The 15,761-nt window shown below is 54.9% G+C and overlaps 1 protein-coding gene across 2 annotated transcripts in view; it reads left to right on the forward strand.

Moving 5' to 3' along the window:
- The first annotated feature begins 14,285 nt into the window (after positions 1–14,285).
- Positions 14,286–15,761, forward strand: part of ST6GALNAC3 (ST6 N-acetylgalactosaminide alpha-2,6-sialyltransferase 3) — a 466,380-nt gene continuing 464,904 nt past the window's right edge. For both annotated transcript variants that reach the window (XM_073643924.1, XM_073643925.1), the window contains exon 1: positions 14,286–14,529. In XM_073643924.1, coding sequence (XP_073500025.1) covers positions 14,512–14,529 — 18 coding nt within the window. In that variant the 5' untranslated portion in view covers positions 14,286–14,511. The remainder of the gene's footprint in view (positions 14,530–15,761) is intronic.

Here is a 15,761-nt window from a genome sequence, read left to right on the forward strand (position 1 = left end):
ATGGTCCTCATATGTTTTGGAATACACGATGACATCGTCCAGGTATAGCAGGACCGTCTCGAAATTCCTGTGCCCCAGACAGCACTCCATCAACCGCTGGAAGGTTCCTGGTGCGTTGCAGAGCCCGAACGGCATACAGTTGAATTCGCTGAGACCCATCGGGGTGGTGAACACGGTCTTCTCCTTGTCTGCCTCTGCTACGGGAACCTGCCAGTACCCGCTAGTAAGATCCAAAGTAGAGAAGAAGTTAGAAGACTTTAATGCAGCTAGAGATTCCTCTATCCTAGGTAACGGGTACGCATCTTTGTGTGTGATACGGTTGACCTTTCTGTAATCTACACACATTCTCATGGTGCCATCTTTCTTTTTCACAAGAACTAGTGGAGCTGCCCAGGTGCTACAGCTGTCCCTGATTACCCCAGCCTCCTTCATTTCTCGCAACATTCCCTTGGCATTCTGATAGTGTGCAGGGGGTACAGGTCGGTATCTTTCCTTTATGGGTGGATGGTCTCCCGTGGGGATGTGGTGTTCTACCCCCTTTACTTGCCCAAAGTCTAGCGGGTGTTTTCTAAAGACTCTTTCGTACTCCTGAATCACCCGGTAGACTCCCTGTTTTTGGTGTGAGGGAGTGGAGTCGGTGCCCACATGCAGCTTCTGGTTCCAGTCCTCCATTTGTTTCTTGGGGCAGTTACCCTCCTCTGGTTGAGATGGAGGCAAGAGTTCCACGGCTTTTACAGAGTTTTGGTTAACGGTGAACAATTTGGCTAGAGTGGCATACCGGGGCAAGTATACTTCACTTTCCCCAATGTTTAGGATGCGGACGGGTACCCTCCCATGGCGTACATCGACCACCCCCCGCGCTGTCAAAATTGTGGGCATACTGTCTGAGTAGACGGGTTCTACCATGGCTTGGTAGTCCCTTCCTCTTAACCCGATTGCAGTCCGGCACCAGATCATCATCTCACTTTTTGGGGGCATGGCGATAGGGAATGGGTCACTCATCCTAACACTACCAATCTCACCACCAGACAGTTTTACCTGTTGCCTTTTCATCAGGGCCATGATCTCTTTTTGTAGGACACGCTGCTGGCTGGAGCTGGCGTTCACCGCAACCTGCTGTAATATAACAATTATCTCTGCAAGACAATTTTCAATAACATTAGTACCCAAGGTTATCTTAGGGTGGCTTTCACGACGGTCAATGTCCACAATAATCAGTCCTTGCGCTGGCAGTTCAACTTTACCAATTTTGATGGTCACCTCCTTGAATCCCACCTGCGGCACGGGCTGACCATTGCTGGCGATGATGCTCAAGTCATTATCTGGGTAGCGGGTAATATCTGAGTCATTCCAGTACCGCTTATAAAGCACATAGGAGATGGTGGTTACCTGTGACCCGGTGTCCAGTAGTGCACTCATAGGAATGCCATCCAGCACCACAGGAAAGACCGGTCGCCCCCCTACGTACTTATCACGCCAGCTCGATGGGCCTGATGGTCTTATGCCTGGGGGTCGGCCCTCTGCCCCAGGTTGGGCCCGTTTAAATGACAGTACCTTGCCATATGTCCTGATTAGTTGCAGCGGCGGAAGATGGGTTGTCCGTCCTGGTCGTAGCGGTCGCTGGGCCTTCCTCTGGATGATGGGATCCTCCTCTGTCGGCACCAAGGGACGTCCTCCGGACTGGAAGCCAGCTGGATCTTTCCTGGAGGGGACACCTGTAAAGAGTGCACAGTTCTGGTTAGCGCTGCAACGCTTTTGGTCAGCTCTTGGACCTGATGGTGCAGGTCTGCAGCCGGGGCTTTGTCCAAAGCCTGTGCATCAGCTCCCACAGGCTCTGCAGACAAGGGCGCCGCCTCCTGGTGATAGGTGATAGCGGGGCGCCTGTGTGTTACAGCGCCACCTGGTGCCGGTTCTCGGAGCACCCGGATGGCTCTGTCTTTAAACTGCGCAAAGTCTAAATCAGGGTTCTGCAAGGCCATTACACGCAACTGGGTTCGGTGGGCGCTGGACAGTAGACCCTCAATGAACTGTTCAGTCAACAGCTTATCCTCATTCCACACGCTGTCAGGGTCTGCCTGCTTAATGGCTCTCAGGGCCTCCTGCAAATTCAAAGCATAGTCCTGTATACTGTCTTGTGCCCACTGTTTGCACCCATAAAATTTTAGCTTGATCTCTACTGAGGTACGGGTATCAAAAGTGTCCTTTAGACGGGCCAGTATTTCCTTTACAGTCCCCTTTTCCCTGGCTGACCAGGACTTTACTTCTCTTTGGGCTGCTCCGATTAACTGGCCTATCAGGATGCTCACTTTTTGTTTTGAATAGGCTATTCAGTCTTTCTTTAAAGTCGCTCAGGGTATGCGACTCCCCTGAGTACTTGGGTAACCATGCCGCTCCGGGGATATACGGCATTGTGAACGGCATCACTGTGGCAGCAGCCGCGCTGGCGGTGGGAGCTCCCTCCATTCCTGGTGTCTTCCTCCCCCCTAGTTAACCGTGGCCTACCTTCCGTTGCTTCTCCTCCATAGGCCGCGGCTCTGCAGGCGATCGTCGGGGTCGAGGACCTTGTGTCGCGCACTGGTGACGTCGGCGTCCGCTGGACTCCTTCCAGGACATTGCGCAGCGTCAGTACGTAAGGCGGGGCTTCTGCTATCGCGCACTTTTGGCGTCCACGCCCCTCTTCTTCCCGCGCGGCGTCCCAAAAATGGCGCCCAATGGTGGGAAAATGGCTGCGGATGGCGGGAAAACGGCTGCGGATGGCGGGAAACTTCACCACGGTAAGTGTCACAGTTTTTCTTCAGGCACGCAGTACCCGGTGGTTGCGGGCACGAAATCCTGCCGACTACGCCAAAGTTGACGCGCCCCCTGGGCCGTGTGTGGGGGAATACCCGGAGCCTGGTCTCTGTGTAATGTTGGGGGTTGTAGTCTCCGTGGAAGCGACCCGGTCCCGTGGCTCAGGGTGGTCAAACCAGCGGCGGATCTGTTTACTTGGTTTTCAATGTTTAAATGTCCGACTACACCACCCGTGGATTGCGGTCACTGAGAACCGCCGCTGCGGGGCAGACCGCTGAGGCTGATGTTGTGTGCGCAGCAGAGGGTAGTATAACTCCCCACGGGAGGAGTATAGCCTCAGGGCAGCGTGTGTAGATGGTGAGGGTTGTGGTGCATGGGCGCAGCAGAAATGACTCAGAGTCCGTGCAGTGCAGTTCAGGGTCTTTACTGTTGGTAATGAAGAAGGCCCTGCCGGGAGTACTGGCTGACATTAGAGGCCTGGTCAGTCTGTGAGCGAACAAGAGTCCCCCTGGCCAGGTGGAGTTGTAGGCCTTCCCGTCTGACTGCACTCTTCCTGGCTACCTTGCTGTAGTCGTGTAGTAGCCCACGTCCCTGAGTGTACCGTGTGGTGCTCACCCGTATGGCTGGTGACTGGGGGCCTTTGGTAGCTTCCGCTCCTTGATAGCGGTGCCGGTCCCTTGCGTGTGACTGAGCCTCCGGGCTTACTATGGCCAGAGGACCTGAAATCCCCTGCCAGGTGGTTTCTGCTGCTGGATGTGGATATCCTCACAGCCTCAGACTCCAGTGTCCGGTTCTCTGCGTCTTCGGCGAGGACGAGCTCTAGCAGCTCCAGTCCCTGGCTCTCTGCTCCTGTGTCCTACAGAGCTCCTCACTCTGACTAGAGTGGACTCGACTCTACTGCTGGACCTGACTGCTCTAACCCCGCCCCAGACCCAGTTTATAAAGGGCAGGTTCCTCCCCTCCCTGGACTGGGGCAGGGGGTGTTGCATGCTAAAGTGTTCCTAACCAGGAAAACACATGCTCGCTCTCAGACATGGTATTTCTACCACTGTGGCAACCAGACCCCTGGGGTGCCACATATACAATGCTGGGGGAGTATATACTGCACTGGGGAGAGTATATACAGCACTGGGGGGGAGTGTATACAGCATTGGGAAGTATATACAGCAGTAAGGGGAGCATATACAGCACTGGGGTGTAGCATCGGCGTCTCTGCCCCCTGCCAGGCAGAGACGCCATCCCTCTCACCTCCCCGCTCCCCGCGCGGCGTCCTCCCGCGCTCCTCTTCCTGCTGCTGCCGGCGCACGCAGCTTCCCGGGTATTGTGCTTAGGGCGCGCGTGCACGCACTCCCTCTCTCTTAAAGGGGCCGCGCGCACCGTCCTAAGGAGTCCCCGGCCAATTGCCGGAGGACCTCCCATATATAAGGCACCTCCTCCAAAATGGAGATGCCCGAGCAATAGTTGATGCACAGTATACTTACCTCTGCTTCAGCCCTCAGGTCCAGTTGCCAGCCTGACTACTGTTCCAGTCCGCCAGCCTGACTACTCTCCAGCCCGACAGTCTTCCGTTCATCCCGCCAGTCTGTCTATGGGCAAGCCCGCCTGCTTACCAGGAAGCACCTGCCAGTTACCTGCCTGCTACCTGCTGTGCCTGCTCACCTGGGAGCACTCGCCTGTTACCTGCTAGCCTACCTGGAGGCTCTGCCGTCACTTGCCGTGACCACCTGCCTGCTAACCAAGAGACTTCAGCCTGCTTGGCCGTCACTTGCCGTGACCACCTGATAGCCTACCCGGAGGCCCCTGCCGTCACTTGCCGTGACCACCTGATAGCCTACCTGGAGGCTCCTGCCGTCACTTGCCGTGACCACCCGCCTGCTGACCTAGAGACTTCAGCCTGCTCTGCCGTCACGTGCCATGACCACCTGTCAGCTAACCCAGAGACTTCTGTCTGCTTGCTGTGCCCATCCGCTATACCGGTCAGTCCCAATCATCTGACCCGTGGGAGTCACCTGCTCTCTTACAAGGTCGTCCCCAGAGTAGCACCTGGTCCCTCTGCTCGGTCCCTCCCTGGTCACGGAGTCGTTAGCCGCAGTCCGACAAGGGTCGGTCTGAGTTGATACTTAGTCACGCCCCTCTGGTCCCTCCTTGCACCATGGCACAGAGGTTCCACCACCCGGACCCGTAACATGGGGGAAGTATATACAGCACTGGAGGGAGTATACACAGCACTGGGGGAGTATATACAGCAGTAAGGGGAGTATATACAGCACTGGGGGAATATATACAGCACTGGTGGAGTATATACAGCACTGGGTGAGTATATACAGCACTGGGTGAGTATATACAGCAGTAAGGGGAGTATATACAGCACTGGGGGAGTATATACAGCACTGGGGGAATATATACAGCACTGGTGGAGTATATACAGTACTGGGTGAGTATATACAGCAGTAAGGGGAGTATATACAGCACTGGGGGAGTATATACAGCACTGGGGGAATATATACAGCACTGGGGGAGTATATACAGCAGTAAGGGGAGTATATACAGCACTGGGGGAGTATATACAGCACTGGGGGAGTATATACAGCACTGGGGGAATATATACAGCACTGGTGGAATATATACAGCACTGGGTGAGTATATACAGCACTGGGCGGAGTATACACAGCAGTGGGGGAATATATACCGTGCTGGGGGAGTATATACAGCACTGGGGAGTATATACAGCACTGGGGGGAGTATATACAGCACTGGAGGAGTATATACAGTAGTGGGGGGAGTATATACAGCACTGGCGGAGTATATACAGCACTGGGGGAGTATATACAGCTCTGGGCGGAGTATACACAGCACTGGGGGAATATATACCGTGCTGGGGGAGTATATACAGCACTGGGGGAGTATATACAGCACTAGAGGGAGTATATACAGCACTGGGGGGAGTATATACAGTAGTGGGGGGAGTATATACAGCAGTGGGAGAGTATATACAGCGCTGGGGGAGTATATACAGCGCTGGGGGGAGTATATACAGCACTGGCGGAGTATATACAGCGCTGGGGGAAGTATATACAGCGCTGGGGGAGTATATACAGCACTAGGGGGAGTATATACAGCGCTGGTGGAGTATATACAGCACTGGGGGGAGTATATACAGCGCTGGGGGAGTATATACAGCACTGGGGGGAGTATATACAGCGCTGGGGGAGTATATACAGCACTGGGGGAGTATATACAGCGCTGGGGGAGTATATACAGCGCTGGGGGGAGTATATACAGCACTGGGGGGAGTATATAAAACACGGGGGGGGAGAATATACAGCAGTGGGGGGAGTATATACAGCACTGGGTGGAGTATATACACCACTGGGGGAGTATATACAGCACTGGGGGAAGTATATAAAACACTGGGGGGGGGGGAGTATATACAGCACTGCGGGGAGGATATACAGCGCTGGGGGAGTATATACAGCACTGGGGGAGAATATACAGCGCTGGGGGAGTATATACAGCACTGGGGGTAGTATATACAGCACTGGGGTAGTATATACAGCCCTGGGGGAAGTATATACATCACTAGGGGAAGTATATACAGCTCTGGGGGGAGTACATACAGCACTGGGGGAGTATATACAGCACTGGGGGAGTATATACAGCACTGGGGGAGTATATACAGCACTGGGGGAGTATATACAGCGCTGGGGGGAGTATATACAGCGCTGGGGGGAGTATATACAGCGCTGGGGGAGTATATACAGCACTGGGGGAGTATCTACAGCACTGGGGGAGTATATACAGCACTGGGGGAAGTATATACAGCACTGGGGGGGGAGTACATACAGCACTGGGGGAGTATATACAGCACTGGGGGGAGTATATAAAACACTGGGGGGAGAATATACAGCAGTGGGGGGAGAATATACAGCGCTGGGGGGAGAATATACAGCGCTGGGGGAGTATATACAGCACTGGGGGAGTATATAAAACACTGGGGGGAGTATATGCAGCACTGGGGGAGTATATACAGCGCTGGGGGAGTATATACAGCACTGGGGGGAGTGTATACAGCATTGGGAAGTATATACAGCAGTAAGGGGAGTATATACAGCACTGGGGGAAGTATATACAGCACTGGAGGGAGTACACACAGCACTGGGGGAGTATATACTGCAGTAAGGGGAGTATACACAGCACTGGGGGAATATATACAGCACTGGGGGAAGATATACAGCACTGCGGGAGTATATACAGCAGCGGGGTAGTATATACAGCAGTGGAGGAGTATATACAGCGCTGGGTGGAGTATATACAGCGCTGGGGGTTGTATATACAGCAGTAAGGGGAATATATATGACGCACCCCCTGGGCCATATTCTTTTAGGGGGAATATCCGGAGCCGGATCAGATGGGGGTTGTAGTCTTCCGAGTGGCTGTGACCCGGTCCGTGCCCAGGGTGTCAAACTCAGTTGTATGTGGCAGTCCTACAGATGTTATTAAGTTCTTTATTGTCGACTACGCCACCCGTTGTATTGCGGTCACTATGGCCGCCGCTGCAGCAGGGTCCGCTGAGGCTGATGGTGTAGGTGCAGCTTGTGATGGTATAACCCCCAACGGGTGGGGTATAGCCTCAGGGGGTCAGGTGCAGAGGATGGGGGTTGTGGTGGTGCAGCGTAGATGTAAAATGAAGACAGAGTCGGGTTGTGCAGTTTAGGGTATTTACTCACTGCTGATGTTCCGGTCACTCCAGCTTCAAGTGACCTCCCGAGCCGTGCTGCATCCACCAGGTCCTGGATCCAGCCAACCCCCAAGCGAGTCCGGAGCGTGACCCTGAGCTCTCCTTCTGTCCTTTCTCTGGCCGTCCCCACTATTGATCCACCCAGGTCCAGCTCCCTCGGGCCTTCTGTTGGGAGACCCTTGGCCTTGGGTTCCCTGACCCTCCACGTGGTATGCCTTCGGGGTGGATGTGGTGGGTGGCCGTGGCAGACGCTGCCCACGGCCTCCGGTCTCTGGCTGGGGTGTGTTTTTGCCCCCACCAGCTTGGGTTCCGGTACCCTGATGCCGACTCTTCACCCGTGGATTGGATTTGGGGTCTCAGAGTCCTCTCTTCTGTTTCCCCCTCTGGGTCTCTCTTTCTTCTCCTCTCTCTCTCTGGGGCTGCTCTGCTCCTCTGCTTCTTACTTCTCTGCAAAGACTGACTGACTGACCCTGTTCTTTGATGGTGCCCACCTTAAATACTCCCTCTATGTGTGAGCTCAGGCGACCAGCACCCAATGAGCTCCTATCTTTACCCAGGCTGCTCCCCCTATCTGCCCCTACACTACTTGGGATGTACCACCCCCCTCCCACTCCAGCCAGGAACAGACTCGGTCGTACCTGCACATTTCTAAGTGGGAGTACCGTCGGTCTGCTCCTCGGAAATGGGATGTATGTAGTGCATGCAGCCTACCGAGCTCAGCTCCACACTCCATCCTTACCTGGGAGTGGAATATCACACCTCTGGGTTGAGGTGCAATACCCCTGTAGCAGCCGAATCCTCAGGGTGCTACATTCCCCCCTGGTAAATCACAGCACGTCCTCGGGCTGTAAGACATAAAACAACACCAAAACATACAAATTTTTTCATAAACATATAAAACATATAAAACAACATATATTAGCATAAAACTTTTCATATAAAACATTCTCGTCGCCTCTGGCTCCTCCTCCGGTCACTATGCAACGTGTGACCGGGTAAAGTGCGACAGTCTCTCTGGAAAACTGGTTTTCCTATAAAACCGGTAGGGGGCGCTTTAGGACGCGCAACTATTTACAGGGATAGTGGCCGCTCTCAGTCCTCGGCCAGGTATTAGGGAGGAATGACCGCTCTCAGTCCTCGGTCAGTGGGATTAAGGGAAAAACGGGTAACAGTTCACACTTGCTGGTCCCAACGGGGACTATATTATCAACAGTAACAGTTTCAGTTTCAGTTTCACGGTTTCAGTTTACGGTTTCAGTTTACGGTTTCAGTTTACGGTGCCCCGACGGGCAACTATATACAGCTTCTGCTTCGCTGTCCTTAGCGACGGCGTCCTCCTGCTCTTGCTTTATGGTTACTTTTGGCTTCAGACCCGTCCGGGTCCTCTTGCTCTTCCTCCTCACACCGCAGCTCTTCCTCCGTCAGGCGATGCACATGGAGGGCGTAGGGTCCTTTGGCACACTTGTGCCGGGTAAAGGTGACCTCGTCCCCGATGTAAAGGTCACGACCTCTGTGTCCCTCCGGTAGGTGGGACTCAACGTCTCTCCTGGTTACGAAGACGTCGCCTAGGGTGTGGTGGTCTCGGATGAAGCCCCACCCATGCTGCAGGTTAAACTTTATCACAGTCCCGGTGGTGCGGGGACTATGCGCTGCACGGGGGTCTCTCCTGGCCCGGCTCTTCTGCTCCGCGCTCCTTATTTGAGCTTGCTGTTCCCGGACCCGCCTCTCTCTCCGCTCCCTCTCGAAGTCCTCGAGCTGTTGGCGGCAGCACTCAGCACGCTCCGCTGCAGCTGCCCGAGTTTCTTGAGTGAACCCCATAAGATCTTCTCCGGTGGGGTCCCACTCAAACTGCGCTTCCGCTAGCGGGGGCGAGATCCTCTTTACGGGCTTTGGAGCCGGGATCAGGGGTTCATCCAGGGGTCTCTCTCTCCGGAGTCGGGGATGGTGGAACTCCGGTGGCCATATAAATGGCTGCCCATCCGGGCACGTATGCTGGGCGTACAGGTCCTCTCCCAGATGCGGCACTCTTGGTCTTATGGGCGCGGTGGTGTTAGCGCCCGGGTTGCCCGGGCCTTGCGGCCAGGCCTGGGGTATCTGGAAGGTAAAGGGCACCGTAAGGACGGCGGCGCCCTGGGCTACTTGGCCCTGCGACCAGGCCGGGGGCTCCGCGGAGGTAGGGGGCGCTGTTGGTATTGCGGCGCCCGGGGGTACTAGGCCTTGCGACCAGGCTGGTGGTACTTCCTGCTTGGTCACGCTCGGGGTCGAGGCGTGTGATGTCACAGGGGTCGCGGCTCCCGTTTGAGGCCTAGTCTGCGGCGGTGACGTTGCAGCGACGGGCACGGCAGGATAGACTTCGGGCTCTGCGACGGGGAGCTGGGGCAGGTACGCGGTTTCCCGGTTTGGGGTATAGACGTCCCCTTTACCTGCCTCCACTCGTTCGGCTCCCTTCTCGGCGCCGTCTCCGGCCTTCAGTCCTCCTGCGCCATCCTCAGAGGCGGTCTGTCTCCTCGTCTCGGGTGGCGTGCTCCGCTGACAGGTCTCGGTCTGCTGGGCCATCTCACGGCTCCACTCCGCCAACGTCTCTCGCTGCACCCGGGCCATCCTCCTTGCGAGGCCCTCCAGAGCGGTCTGTGCACACTCCCGGTCTCGGGGGAGCTGTGCTAGGACCTCCACTAGGCCTAGTGGGGTCGTTGTTTCCAGCAGGCTCCTGACCAACGGGTCGGTGCTGCTCTGCTCTCCTACTGTTGTCTCCAGCAGGCTCCTGGCCAACGGGCCGGTGCTGCTCTGCTTTCTCGCCATCTCCGGGTAAGCTCCTCCGATATTCTTCTCCAGGCTTCTTGCCTCCGGGTGCGCTCGCTCCAGACTGCTCCAGGCGGCACCCATCTTTGTTCTCTCCTTTCGTCTCCTCCCCCTTCGAGGGCGGTCCCGGGGCCACTTGGTGACTGTCAGCTCCAGGGGCTGTTCTTTCACGCTGACAGACACCTCTAGCATCACAGTCTCTGTTGGTGGGGGCGGTTTCCACTTTTGGCGCCATTTTCGGTCCTGGCCCACGATGGGAGGTGGCCTCTCGCCACCCTCTGGCACGCCCATAATGGCGTCCGCTCTTCCAAGGCGGGAAACCTTTGGAAATGGCGGGAATCGCTTCCCAGTGGCGGGAAACTCTGCAGATGGCGGGAAAACGCTGTTAATGGCGGACAACCGGCGGGAATCGACCTGTGATGGAGTCCGATGGCGGGGACCCTCCGGAACCGGCAGGAGACTTCTTTTTGAGGTAAACTCGTTCTTTTCTTCAGGCACGCAGTACCCGGTTGTTGTGGGCACGTAATCCTGCCGACTACGCCAAAGTTGACGCACCCCCTGGGCCATATTCTTTTAGGGGGAATATCCGGAGCCGGATCAGATGGGGGTTGTAGTCTTCCGAGTGGCTGTGACCCGGTCCGTGCCCAGGGTGTCAAACTCAGTTGTATGTGGCAGTCCTACAGATGTTATTAAGTTCTTTATTGTCGACTACGCCACCCGTTGTATTGCGGTCACTACGGCCGCCGCTGCAGCAGGGTCCGCTGAGGCTGATGGTGTAGGTGCAGCTTGTGATGGTATAACCCCCAACGGGTGGGGTATAGCCTCAGGGGGTCAGGTGCAGAGGATGGGGGTTGTGGTGGTGCAGCGTAGATGTAAAATGAAGACAGAGTCGGGTTGTGCAGTTTAGGGTATTTACTCACTGCTGATGTTCCGGTCACTCCAGCTTCAAGTGACCTCCCGAGCCGTGCTGCATCCACCAGGTCCTGGATCCAGCCAACCCCCAAGCGAGTCCGGAGCGTGACCCTGAGCTCTCCTTCTGTCCTTTCTCTGGCCGTCCCCACTATTGATCCACCCAGGTCCAGCTCCCTCGGGCCTTCTGTTGGGAGACCCTTGGCCTTGGGTTCCCTGACCCTCCACGTGGTATGCCTTCGGGGTGGATGTGGTGGGTGGCCGTGGCAGACGCTGCCCATGGCCTCCGGTCTCTGGCTGGGGTGTGTTTTTGCCCCCACCAGCTTGGGTTCCGGTACCCTGATGCCGACTCTTCACCCGTGGATTGGATTTGGGGTCTCAGAGTCCTCTCTTCTGTTTCCCCCTCTGGGTCTCTCTTTCTTCTCCTCTCTCTCTCTCTGGGGCTGCTCTGCTCCTCTGCTTCTTACTTCTCTGCAAAGACTGACTGACTGACCCTGTTCTTTGATGGTGCCCACCTTAAATACTCCCTCTATGTGTGAGCTCAGGCGACCAGCACCCAATGAGCTCCTATCTTTACCCAGGCTGCTCCCCCTATCTGCCCCTACACTACTTGGGATGTACCACCCCCCTCCCACTCCAGCCAGGAACAGACTCGGTCGTACCTGCACATTTCTAAGTGGGAGTACCGTCGGTCTGCTCCTCGGAAATGGGATGTATGTAGTGCATGCAGCCTACCGAGCTCAGCTCCACACTCCATCCTTACCTGGGAGTGGAATATCACACCTCTGGGTTGAGGTGCAATACCCCTGTAGCAGCCGAATCCTCAGGGTGCTACATATACAGCACTGGGGGAGTATATACAGCGCTCGGGGGAGTATATACAGCACTGGGGGAGTATATACAGCACTGGGGGAGTATATACAGCACTGGGGGAGTATATACAGCGCTGGGGGGAGTATATACAGCGCTGGGGGAGTATATACAGCACTGGGGGGAGAATATGCAACGCTGGGGTAGTATATAAAACAGTAAGGGAAGTATATACAGGGCTGGGGGAGTATATACAGTGCTGGGGGAGTATATACAGCACTGGGTGGAGTATATACAGCGCTGGGGGGAGTATATACAGCAGTAAGGGGAGTATATACAGCGCAGGGGGAGTATATACAGCGCTGGGGGAGCATATACAGCACTGGGGGGAGTATATACAGCACTGGGGGAGTATATACAGCGCTGGGGGAGTATATACAGCGCTGGGGGGAGTATATACAGCACTGGGGGGAGTATATACAGCACTGGGGGAGTATATACAGCGCTGGGGGGAGTATATACAGCGCTGGGGGAGTATATACAGCGCTGGGGGAGTATATACAGCACTGGGGGAGTATATACAGCGCTGGGGGAGTATATACTGCACTGTGGGAGTATATACAGCACTGGGGGAGTATATACAGCGCTGGGGGGAGTATATACTGCGCTGTGGGCGTATATACAGCAGTGGGGGAGTATATACAGCGCTGGGGGAGTATATACAGTGCTGGTGGAGGATATACAGCGCTGGGGAAGTATATACAGCGCTGGGGGAGTATATACAGCGCTGGGGGGAGTATATACAGCATTGGGGCGAGTATATACAGCACTGGGGGAGTATATACAGCACTGGGGGGAGTATATACAGCACTGGGGGGAGTATATACAGCAGTGGGGGAGTATATACAGCACTATGGGAGTATATACAGCGCTGGGGGGAGTATATACTGCACTGTGGGAGTATATACAGCAGTGGGGGACTATATACAGCGCTGGGGGAGTATATACAGTGCTGGTGGAGGATATACAGCGCTGGGGAAGTATATACTGCACTGTGGGAGTATATACAGCACTGGGGGAGTATATACAGCGCTGGGGGAGTATATACTGCACTGCGGGAGTATATACAGCACTGGGGGAGTATATACAGCGCTGGGGGAGTATATACTGCACTGTGGGAGTATATACAGCACTGGGGGAGTATATACAGCGCTGGGGGGAGTATATACAGCACTGGGGAGAGTATATACAGCAGTGGGGGAGTATATACAGCGCTGGGCGAGTATATACAGTGCTGGTGGAGGATATACAGCGCTGGGGAAGTATATACAGCGCTGGGGGGAGTATATACAGCACTGGGGGAGTATATACAGCACTGGGGGGAGTATATACAGCAGTGGGGGAGTATATACAGCAGTGGGGGAGTATATACAGCACTGGGGGAGTATATACAGCGCTGGGGGAGTATATACAGCACTGGGGGGAGTATATACTGCACTGTGGGAGTATATACAGCAGTGGGGGAGTATATACAGCGCTGGGGGGAGTATATACAGCACTGGGGGAGTATATACAGCACTGGGGGGAGTATATACAGCACTGGGGGGAGTATATACAGCACTGGGGGAGTATATACAGCACTGGGGGGAGTATATACTGTACTGTGGGAGTATATACAGCAGTGGGGGAGTATATACAGCGCTGGGGGAGTATATACAGTGCTGGTGGAGGATATACAGCGTTGGGGAAGTATATACTGCACTGTGGGAGTATGTACAGCATTGGGGGAGTATATACAGCACTGGGGGGAGTATATACAGCGCTGGAGGGAGTATATACAGCACTGGGGGGAGTATATGTAGCACTGGGGGGAGTATATACAGCACTGGGGGGAGTATATGTAGCACTGGAGGGAGTATATACAGCACTGGGGGGAGTATATACAGAGCTGGTGGAGTATATACAGCACTGGGGGGGTATATACAGAGCTCGGGGAGTATATACAGCAGTGGGGGAGTATATACAGCGCCGGGGGAGTATATACAGCATTGGGGGGGTATATACAGAGCTCGGGGAGTATATACAGCACTGGGGGGGGGGGAGTATATACAGCGCTGGGGGAGTATATACAGCACTGGGGGGAGTATATACAGCACTGGGGGGAGTATATACAGCACTGGGGGAGTATATACAGCACTGGGGGGAGTATATACAGCGCTGGGGGGAGTATATACAGCGCTGGGGGGAGTATATACAGATACAGCACTGGGTACCGGAGCCTGAGCCCCATGTGACCGGGGGAGGCGCCGCGCTGGCTCCGGGCCACTGGCTCTCACTGCGGGGAGGGAGGTGGCGCCGCAGCCGGGAAGCAGGAGCTCGGTACCCGGCACTGATGGCCGCTGCTGGGACAGAGCTGGAAGGAGCGGTCGCCTGATCCTGCGGGAGGATCACCGGGCGCGGAGGACATGGCCGGCATCCTGAAGGTAACGGCAGCGGCTTTGTTAGAGGACGGAGGGAGCCGGGAGGAGACGGGGACGGCGGGGCTGGTGCCGGCTGTGGCTGCTGGACATGGGTGATGGGGGCTGAGGAGGGTGAGGAGGGTGACACCGGCGAGTGTGAGCGGAGTGAGTGTGAGCAGAGGTAAGGGTATCAGGGGTGAGTGTGAGCAGAGTATCGAGGATGAGTGTGAGTGAGACAGATGAGTGAGAGGTGAGTGTGAGGTGGGAGTATTAGGAGTGAGTGTGAGCGGAGTATGGGGATGAGTGTGAGTGAGACAGATGAGTGAGAGGTGAGTGTGAGGCGAGAGGGTCAAGATGAATGTGAGGAGAGTATTGGGATGAGTGTGAGTGTGTGACAGATAAGTGTGAGTATCAGGGCTGAGTGAGAGGTAAGAGTATCAGGGATGAGTGTAAGCAGAATATTGACGATGAGTGTGTGCCAGATGAGTGAGAGGTGAGTGTGAGGTGGGAGTATTGGGGGTGAGTGTGAGCTGAATATAGAGGTGAATACCTGATGATTGTGAGCTGAGTGTCCGGTAGTGTTATGTGAGCAGAGAAGACGAGTCATGGGAAGATCACTGTATGGAGATGAGTGTAATCCAAGAGTGAGAACTGAGTGTATGACAGGTGAGTGTGAGCAGAAAGTGCAAGAAGTGAATGTAAGGTGTGAGCGCAGAGTATGAGAGGTGAGTGTAAGCTGAGTGCAAGTGATTCTGAAAAAGTCGTCAGCTGTGTGTATGATGGGTGAGAAAAGTGAGTGTGAGCTCAGTACAAGACATGAGTGTGACGTGAGCTGAGCATATTAAAGGCGAGTGTGAGCTGAGTGTAGCACGTGCTGTGAGTACAAGAGGTGAGTGTCCGTTTACCAGATGTGAGCTGAGAAGTGAGTGTGAGCTTAGTGCCCCAGAGACCATTGTCAGTGTGAGTGTGAGCTAAGTGTATAACAGGTTATGACACAGATCATGGGAGATGTACTTGAGCTCATTATCTAGAGAGTGAGTGTGAGGGCACTGCATGACCTCACTGTACCCCGAGTATGAGCTGAGGATGAGATCAATATTCGCAGAGTGAGTGAACGTGGGATCGTGTGTTGTTCCTGAAAAATAAAATCTGAAATCGCTGCCAATTTTAATGCAAATATTTGCAGAATTTTATTGTCTGGATTGAGTGACCTCCTACCAAAAACTGAAGTATAGGCGAGTGTGAGTGTGAGCCTG

This window comes from Phyllobates terribilis, unplaced genomic scaffold (genome assembly GCF_046119375.1).
Source record: "Phyllobates terribilis strain yellow unplaced genomic scaffold, ASM4611937v1 Scaffold_8__6_contigs__length_399053987, whole genome shotgun sequence".
NCBI classification, from domain to species: domain Eukaryota; kingdom Metazoa; phylum Chordata; class Amphibia; order Anura; family Dendrobatidae; genus Phyllobates; species Phyllobates terribilis.